This window comes from Podarcis cretensis, assembly GCF_951804945.1.
Source record: "Podarcis cretensis genome assembly, chromosome: 8".
Lineage (NCBI taxonomy): Eukaryota > Metazoa > Chordata > Lepidosauria > Squamata > Lacertidae > Podarcis > Podarcis cretensis.
In genome coordinates, this window is record NC_137177.1 from 41,153,706 (window position 1) to 41,163,348 (window position 9,643).

Consider the following 9,643-nt stretch of genomic DNA (forward strand, 5'->3'; position numbering starts at 1 on the left):
GCCCTGAAGACTGAAGCAAAAGCAAATAACTGATTATTTTTTTATTCTCCCCTCCCTCCAGCACACTGTGTTCTACATTGCAAGTGTTGATGGTGTATTTCTTCCAAAACACCCCAAGGACCTCCTTGAAGAGAAAAGGATTAATAATGTTCCATTCATCATAGGCGTCAATAACCATGAAGCAGGATGGATTATTCCTAGTGTAAGACATTGTGTGTGTATTTTCATGCACCTTTCTGGAGCCCCCTAGTGCTCACATCTAGAACTAGGAGCTCTGCTTCTTCTCCTCTAGATGCTGCAGTTGCCGGATGCCACCAAAGGGCTTGACAGAGAGACGGTCACTCTTGTGCTGCGCAGCTCAGAGCAAATCTTGGTAAGGGTTTTCTCAGACTGATTGACTTTCTAATGTTATTAGCTGTACTTCCCCAAGTGAATTGTTGCTTGGGGTGGCAAGGAGGGGCTTTTTGGAGATGCTTGATATCCATTGGCAGCTTTCTGGCCGTCTAAAGAACTCTTTTCAGCATCTTCATCAAGGGGATGGCAGGGAAGGGAAATTACAGGGTTCCCAGCAGAAGGGAATAATGTGGTTCAATGTTGCCCTTGTCCTTGATCATGGGGGAAGCTACTGTTCAATAACTCTTCCTGCCTTTATCTGCCCATTGCAGGGTGTCGCTCCGGAGCATGTTCCTATAGTTGCCAATGAATATCTGAAGGATGTTAGCGACCCTGTACAGCTCAGGGACAAACTCCTCGAGCTGCTAGGAGATGTGGTATTTGTTGCTCCAGCCATCCTAACAGCGAAACTCCACAGAGGTCAGTTTGCTGTCAGAGTTGCTGCATCACAGGTGGCCTTGACTGGGCCAGTAGAAGTGAGCTAGCTGCTCACTAGGAATGAGGCATATATTGGGTTTCATTGGGATTTTAACATGAACCTCACCAATTCACACTTTCTGAAACAAAAGTGAAACATAGCTAGCCTTCAAAATTAGCATTTCTCCCAGTTTTGTGATGCAATTTCCCCACCAAATAGTGTGTGCATCTGGGGAAAGTTTGAAGAAAAAAAATCCATATATTAGTGAAAACTACACATAAAAATGCATTGTGTTAGGGGAAATTGCTTGCAAAAATTTGTTGTTAGGAGAAACTTGCACTAAAATGCTTGTGGGCTTTCATGAGGACTTCACACAAAAATTGCAAAAATGTGAAGCACCTTCCTCCTGAATTGATTCCCCCCTCCACCCAAGATGTCTCCACTCATGACAGCTGCAGATGCTGAGCCCAGGTTTGTTGGTGTGTGAAGCATTTATTTGCTTCCACCGCTGAGCTGTTGCCCTTCAGCATTAACTGCCTGTGGCTCTCTCAGAATGGCCATGCAAGCATTTGGTTGGGGTAGGGGGATGGAGATTACTTTCTACCAGGAACTCTGGTTTTCAGTTTGAAGTCTGGGAAATAGTGGCTATGCTAGTTGAGAGAATATCCCCTGGAACCTCCACATGGAAAGAAGTCAAGAGTATGGGTGAGTCCCTCTGGTTTTGGAAACAATTAAAAACTCTTCAAAGCCTCTTTCTCCCGAGAGATAAAGTGAACACCTGCCCCACAAGCGGTGATCCCCCTTCAAACTGTCATCAACTCTCTGAAAATGACTTCCGGTTCCAGTTCCAAAATCAAGAGTGGGCAATTAGAACTGGCTCACAGACTGAATCCAGAACTTCTCCCCCACAGCAGACCATTTTGGACCTAAATAAAAAGGTTTTTTGTAAATAAATAAATAAATAAATAAATAAATAAATAAATAAATAAATTTAAGGTTTCCTCCTGTTTTCTTCCACCAGCTACTCACTCAACATGTTGCTTTATGTTTATTTTGGGTAATGTGCCAGAGAATGCCCCCTTCTAACAACATCTTTGGTTTTTTTCAGATGCTGGCTACCCAGCCTATGTGTATGAATTTCAGCACCGTCCAAGTTCATCCTTGGGCTTTAAACCGGACTATGTTAAAGCGGACCATGGTGATGAAATTGGCTTTGTCTTGGGGAAGCCTTTCTTAGCAGGTGAGGTGCTTCTGCTCTCTAAAACTTTTTACATTTTATTTTTAGCAATTAATGATATTTTGGTTTCGTCTGCAAACGATGGCCATGTAATCACATCTAAACAGGATGTTTAAACCTCAGGATTGCTGGTGGTCACAGAGGGGCTGTGGGTGGCTGCATTTTGAAGACTCTTAAATTGTTGTCCAAGGCAGATCCACATGCAATTTGTTAACAGCAGTCAGATTTTAAGGTTGTGAAGGTATGAGCCACTGTTGCCAATCCAACACTTCCCACCCCTCTCGCTTCTGGCCCGGCATCCCAGCATTGATTGCATGAGTGACTCTCACTGAGCCTAAATGGCAAGAGGAGTGAAGTTATGGACGAAAGCTGCAGGAGCTCCATTTTCACCAGGCAGTGAAGCTCTTTCGAAGCATGTCTCCCTAATCTATAGGCTCCTTAGTGAGTATCTTGTGACTCCAGCTGCAATCAAGCAGAACGAAAGTGACCTACACTACTGGCCAGAATTATGGAAACTTTTTGGAAAAAGTGTATTTCTGAGGTTTGATAGCTCATAACACCACTTTTTTTGAGTAATACCATAAAATTATATATCAATGGAAAGATAATGAAGAATGCAGCAAAGTTTGTTCAGTTATCTGTACTCTATCAAAGGTTATAGCCAAATAACCAGAAAAAGGAAGCACAACTTGCTTAGGTTGATATGCAGTAGCTTTCCTTAATTTGAATGTAGCCAATGAGCATGAGTATTTAGAGAGCCAATCAGGTGTTATGAGCAATCAAACTTTGGAAATACACTTTTCCCAAAAGGTTTCCACAATTTTGGCCACTAGTGTATTAAGGGCTAGGTGACCTGTAGCAATGTATAGGAATTTTATATAACTCATTTTTTCTGTTGTCCCCCCCCCCCCATAAAGAGCCACTCTGTGTGTTATGAAGCTATTATTGTTACGCAAGAGAAACTGAATTATTTCTGTATACAGGCAGAGCATAAGGAGGAAGGGCTCATAGCATTAACACTCTGCTTCCCCATTAGGTTTCCAAGAAGATCTCCAAAGCCTCATATTTGGTTTCACAGAGAGCAAGTAATCCTCCAGACCACCAGCCACCCAGTCCGATAACAATATTTTATATCGCTCCTTTGTTGTGATTCTTATTATTGTGATATTATTATTGTATTGCATTTTTGTATTTGGTATACATAGAAAAGGTAAAAAAGGTAAAGGACCCCTGGATGGTTAAGTCCAGTCAAAGGCGATTATGGGGTGTGGCGCTCATCTCACTTTCAGGCCAAGGGAGCCGGCATTGGTCCACAGCTTTCTGGGTCATGTGGCCAGCATGACTATACCGCTTCTGGGGCAGCGGAACACCATGGTTGTATCCAATGGGTGAAATTCAGCGAAGCTTTACTAAGAGTAGACCCACTGCAATTATTAATTTACGCTGAGTAAAAGTTGGAAACTATCCCATAATCTTTAAAAATGGCTTACATCTGTATTTTTGTCTCTTGTCTGCAGGTGATGCAACAGAGGAAGAGAAAAGACTGAGCAAAACGGTTATGAAATATTGGGCTAATTTTGCTCGCAGTGGGTGAGTAATAGAATAGAATAGAATGCTGATGTTGTGTTACTGTAATATAGGCCTTTTTGAACCAGTGGGTGCATTTGGAATTTTGAGAGAATGCTATGGGCACAAGTCACAAAATGGCTGCCATGAAGGTGTGGCATAACACAAATGGCATAACACAAAATTAGACCACAGTCATGGCTCCTTTACTCTCTCACTCACATACACTCCTCCAGGAAAATCTATTGCTTAGCATGTGAAGCCAGCTATATCCTGCTAGCCCTCATTGTGGAGATACAGCTGTTAAAGGCAGAATAACCCTGTTTTTTTCTCCAGTGTCAATCCTACACTAAAGTCTAGGCTGCCATCAGATGCCCATTTACCTTGGAGTAAGCTCCATTAAACACTTACTTTGAAGGAGATGTATAAACCCTTGTACTGTAAGTGAAAATACAGCAAATTCTTAATGAGGGCCTGGCTTTCAGCTCCTGCAAAACAGGAGACGTACCTCAGCCTCTTTGAAAAATTTTCACCATTTGAATTTGCCATTCTGGGTGAGGAATTATTTAACATTCACACACACTTACCGTGTAGTATTTGCAATAAAATAACTTCTAGGAAGGGCTGACCACAGAAAAAATGCATCCCAGTTGCTGGAGGAAAAGGAAATATAAACTACGGAGATTTCAAGGACCACTAAAAATACATAAGTGAAGAAAGCACACTAAAGGCAAGTGGACATTAGCAGCTGTTTAGGACCCTGGGGATCCTTAGTGCATGGTGGTCAGACATCTCATTTATCAATCAGAGGTCTGACTTCACTTGGCAGATTGAAGATGTCATGCTAGCTCATTTCAGATAAAAATTACTTAAAAGGGTGTCTGCACATTTTGGTTGATAACTTTCTTTCTAGGAAGGTCAGAGACCAACTAAAGAAAAGAAAAAAGATTGGAAGCTTAGAGTCCAGGGACTCCAACAAGAGTGTTTGCACATGAGGGCTGGCCTTAGAAGATCACAGGATGAACATAAGCCAATAGTGAGATGCAACTGCTTTGAAAGCTAATGCAATCTTAGGCTTCATTGACAGAATCATGTTCAGATTGTTGAAAACCATATAGAGTCAGTCTATCCTGCATTAGCCAGGCAGCACATGTAGTCTAGTGTCCAGCTCTGGGCGCTACATTTTAAGGACATTGGCCGGCTGGAGGTTTGGGGGGGGTGAGTGACCAGGGTGGTGAGATATATGTTCTATAGGCTTAAGGATTTGTCAGTGAAGCAAATCCCCTGACCAACAATCAGCGCCATAAAACATAGATTTGCACAGCAATATAGGCAGGAGGGTGTAGTGGGAAGAGCAGGAGCCTGTTTAGTTGGCTTGTGTGCCTTGCGAGGTGGTCAGGGTCCTACTTCCAGTGAAATGACCCCAAATTGTCCCACCATCACCCACAAGAGTGAGCATATTTGGGAAAACAGGTCCTGTGGGAAGCTGATGGCCTCTTTTTATGTTTTCTAGGAACCCGAACGGTGCTGGCCTGGTGAACTGGCCCCGGTACGATGCGGCTGAACAATACTTGGAAATAGGCTTAAAGCAGAAGCCAGCAAAGAAGCTGAAGGAGCAAGCAGTTAACTTTTGGACCAAGACCTTACCTGAAAAAATAGCTGAAAGCCAAAGGCGAACTGAATTATAAACCCTTAACCAGGCTCAGGTTGCTACAACACAGGAGATACTTTTTTGTTTCACTGGAAATGATTTCACAGAGAATTGTTATCCACAGTTTGATGTTTGGTCAGTTATTGTCCATTGCCCACCAATTTGTTGATCACTAACAAAATATAGATGGGGTTCTGATTACATTTGCAAGCTTCATAACTGAAGGGCTTATTTTAGGCCCACAGGAAGTCCTAAGAGAAGTGACCTATAATGGAAAATGTACGATGTATATACAAAAAATCTGGGAAATGTACGAATACATTTTTTTTAAAAAAAGCACAAAATACATGAAAAGAACAAAAAAAGTAACAAACCAATAACGCATAACTAACATAATTAATGTTACTAATTAAGGCCTATAAACTCTCTTTTTTGAATGCAAAACACTGCAAATTTTGAATAAAACCTTTTGATTTCAAAATACAGTGGTACCTCGGGATGCGAACGAGATCCATTCCGGAGCCCCCTTCGCATCCCGAAGCGAACATAACCCGCGTCTGCGGGTCACGTTTCGGTGCTTCTGTGCATGCACATGCGGTGAAACCCAGAAGTAATGCGCTCTGTTACTTCTGGGTCGCCGTGGAGTGCAACCGGAAAATGTCTAACCCGAAGCTTATTCATCCCAAGGTATGACTGTAAAGCTAAAACAAGTATTCTAGAGACATATACAAAGTTGTCCTAAGTAGCTTGCAAAAGCAGCACTTGCACTTGCGGGCCTGCTCACAAAGTGATGCTGGGCTTGTGGGGCACCGTGAGTGTGCCCAGCTTTGCAGCAATGGGCAGGGGTCGCTCTGGCAGCACACCCCGTCCCCACAGCCTTGCCCCCATGGTGCACCCACCCCAGGCACAGGTGGGGAATGCTCCACCACTGCTGAATATTCCTCTTCTGCAGCAATTCACAGGGCGTTGCTGATCTCAAATGATTGGGGAGAGGTTGTGACGGACTCACCCGTGTAACGCTGCCACCGCTCCTTGTCTATCTCCTGCAAAAGGGGTAGCCAGGGGGAGGGGGCGTTAGGGACTCTAAGAAGGAGGGCAGCTGCCACAGGAGGGTGTCCATCCCCTTCACCCAGCTAAGAAGGCTCCCTGGTTCTAAACCAGATGCTTTTGAGTGGCAAGGGGTTCTATTCCACCCCAAGGGCCACATGCCCACATGGGAAACTTCTTGGGGCTGAGAGCTTTCAGAGGAGCAAGTGGGACTGGAATACCCACCCTTATTTATTTGGCCTGCCAGGACACCCTCTCACACCCTCCCCCCCAAAAGACTCCTCTCACCTTCAGCCTCTTGATATTCCTTGAGATCTGCCCCATGAGGTCCATGATGGTCTGCATGCTTGGCTACTCCACCTCTGTTGAGACAGGGAACCCTCTGTATAAAAAGAGTCAGCCTTTGAGGTGCCACCAGGCTTTTTGCAGACAGGGAGCTGCTGTCCAGGACGTTTCCTAGTCTTGCCTCTTTCAGTGCCCATGAGCTCCATGGGTGGTAGAGATGGCCCAAGCCAACTCTCTTCACTGTGAGCCAAACAACCCCAATGAGTGAGGAGCAGATGCCCACCTTGGCCCTGTTTTCCGAGTCTAAATACCCATTGCAGAGCTGCTTAAACTCTACTGCAGTCAGGGAACCGCAGGGAGGTCAATCATCACCCAACCACCCCTCCCATCAACCAGGCACCCTTTCCCAGGCAAGGGGGCAGCAAGGAACCGTGGTGTTATGGCCCCCCTTCTTACTGTTGGCCACGGGGTGGACAAGGAGGGTCTTGAGAGGAACAACGGGACTTAAGGGGGAGCTCTCCTTCCCGAGCAATTTAAGCCGGAGCCACTGCCCCTTTCGCTTCAGGAACATGACCAGGTCTTTGAGAAGCAGGATGTGAAGGTCCTAAGAGACACACACACACAGAGGGGGGTTGTTGCTCACCTGCTCCACTTACCCCAAGGAGAATATCAGGGTGTCAGGCTGCAGAATCAGACCAAAGGCCCCACAGGTCAGAGGGACAAAGGATGCCGGACCAAATCAGGCCCTTGCACCCATGTAGTCCATGTGCGTTTCAACTGCTGAGGCTCTACTTGTTTTAGGGATCATGTTCTAAAACTGCTTGGTTCTTTTAATCTTTTTTAAATATACCTGAGGTCTCTTTGCTTGGTCTGTCTAGCTCAGCCTTGTCTCCTCTGGTTGGCAGCAGTGGCTCTCCAGGTCTTTTAGACTCAAGAGACCCACAGCCCACATTGATTCATGTCAGTAGAAAAGGGAGATATAAAAAGCCAGCCAGAGAGGAAGCACACACAACCCTCCACTATAAGAGGTCTGTTCTCTCTCTCTCTCTCTCTCTCTCTCTCTCTCTCTCTCTGTGTGTGTGTGTGTGTGTGTGTGTGTTTGTGTTTGTGTTTTGGAGGAGAGGTTGTTTCTTCCAACCACGTACCCATAGTCTTCAACTTGCTGATGCACAACTTCAAAGGCCCCTCATGGATCAGTTGATGGTCCTTCACGTCAAGGTTCTGCACAGCAGGGACAGGAAAAGGCATAATTTCAAAGAGGGAAGAGCAGGCTAAGGTCAGTCACTTGGGAGAAGGGCAAAGGGCGGAGGGGAGGCCTTACCTGGAATTCCACGGCCAGCGGGTGGCTGCTGTTCTGCAGAGACCTGGCATCCAGCCAATTCTGGTAGGTGCCTAGTTGATGTTGGTTCTCCGCCTGCCTCAGCCTGTTCTTCACACTCTGGAGGATTCCCTTGCTCTGGTTGCGCTGGTGCTCCCAGGTCAACCCTGAGCGAAGGAAGCACAGAGAGACAGGGTGAGAGAGACAGCGGGGCTGACAGGCTGCTGGCAAAGTTGGCTTTGTTTTATTAGTTTGAGACTCACAAGATGATCACAGAACAAACTAGGAACAAAGCAAACAAGTCTGAAAGGCAGATGAGCAGCAGCAGCCCAGATGCAGAAGGCAAAAGCATCCTGGTTTGCTGATAGGAAAGTGGGCAGCCGAACAACACTCACACCCTACAGACTCAGCCCCACTAATGCAAGCAGAGGGGGGTTGTATAAACACTCCCCCAATCTTCCCCACCATCATCCCTTTGTGTGCCATCTTTCCCTAGTAAGGCATTCTCAATGCATCTTACAACCTCCAAAATTTAGGAAGCACGCCAACATTTAATCATTGAGAGATGCAGGTATCCTGGGACACCCTCCCCACCTAGAGTTGCCATATCTTGGAGAGCAAAATGGAGGACAGCTTGAGCTGCTGCCAACCTAAGCCAGCAAAAGAGGCACACAGGGCTGCTGCACCTCATACCTCTTTCCCCAGCTCGGGCTGGCAGCTGCCGTGGCATACAAAGCAGCCCAAGCCCAAAAAATCCAGACATTTCCTTAAAGTGTAAAAATCTGCCCAGATGGGCATGTTGGCCCCCCAAAAGAGAACATGTCTGGGTTTTCCCGGACACATGGCAACCCTATCCCCACCGCACCCAACACACACACATGTGGAGAGAAAGAGACCATCAGTGTGCTTGAGGATGTTATCCAGCAGCAGAGGGTAGCTGGTCAGGCGCTACATCCCACCTTTTCCTCCAAGGAGTTTAAGGGGGTGTACGTGGATTTCCTCCTCATTTAATCCTCACAACAACACTGTGAGGTCGGGTAGGCTGAAAGGCAGCAACTGCCCCCCCTCCACTGCCAAAGGCAGTTAAGTTATCCCATTCCTGAGGAGCATTGCTCTTGCGCTCATGCCTTGCTGCTTGTGGCCCTCCCTGAGAACAGGCTGAAGCTCTGGCTGGGCCTTTTGGGCCTGATCCTGCTGCTGGAAATGCACCCAAGGAAGAGACCACCCAAGGGTGCAGGTGTGAGTGCCACTGAAGAAGTAAGGTGTGTATTTTAGGGCTGAGTGAAAAATGATCTCCCATAATTCCCCATCCTATTTGTGGTTGGTGAAAATGGAGGTGGGGAGCATTCTCCTGAATATTTGGGATGGGGGAGATGGTAATTCTGCTGCAATTTGGATGGTGACAAAAAAGGAAACACAGGAAATTCTTTGGAAAACTCCCTGGTAAAATTGTTGGCTCATGTAACACCCAGCATGGGATTTAGAAAGCTCAAATAATCCAGGAGCATCTTTAAAACCTGGGCATGCCTCTGCTCTAGCCCATGACTTTACCTTCTGTGCAACCAATACCACACTGGACCAACAACTAAGCCAAATAAATTTCTCCAAAGGAGCAAGATAGTTCCCGTGTCAAAGGATCAAATGAAGACAGTTATTCAAAGAAGAGGTTTCCAAAGTCATTGGATCAGATAAAGACAGTTATTCAAAGGAGAAAGAGGTTTCTCTGAA

At 45.9% G+C, this 9,643-nt stretch overlaps 1 protein-coding gene and 1 long non-coding RNA gene across 10 annotated transcripts in view; one reads left to right on the forward strand and one right to left on the reverse strand.

The window, feature by feature from the left end:
• The window catches only part of LOC307222704 (fatty acyl-CoA hydrolase precursor, medium chain-like), a 28,421-nt gene extending 22,953 nt beyond the window's left edge, over positions 1-5,468 (forward strand). For all 5 annotated transcript variants that reach the window (XM_079988134.1, XM_079988132.1, XM_079988133.1 and 2 more), the window contains exons 10-15: positions 62-202; positions 293-373; positions 666-813; positions 1,920-2,051; positions 3,566-3,638; positions 5,128-5,468. In XM_079988134.1, coding sequence (XP_079844260.1) covers positions 62-202; positions 293-373; positions 666-813; positions 1,920-2,051; positions 3,566-3,638; positions 5,128-5,302 — 750 coding nt within the window. In that variant the 3' untranslated portion in view covers positions 5,303-5,468. The remainder of the gene's footprint in view (positions 1-61; positions 203-292; positions 374-665; positions 814-1,919; positions 2,052-3,565; positions 3,639-5,127) is intronic.
• A 134-nt stretch (positions 5,469-5,602) lies between these two features.
• LOC307222711 lies at positions 5,603-8,873 on the reverse strand. Of its 5 annotated transcripts, XR_013841854.1 has the most exons (6): positions 8,812-8,873; positions 7,919-8,082; positions 7,743-7,818; positions 7,054-7,201; positions 6,601-6,837; positions 5,603-6,308 (listed from the first exon to the last, which is right to left on the reverse strand). It is a non-coding gene; the product is annotated as an uncharacterized lncRNA (long non-coding RNA). The 5 variants fall into 5 exon arrangements; XR_013841857.1 differs by having other exon boundaries at positions 6,601-6,694; positions 7,919-8,867; XR_013841858.1 differs by having other exon boundaries at positions 7,919-8,867.
• Positions 8,874-9,643: the final 770 nt, after the last annotated feature.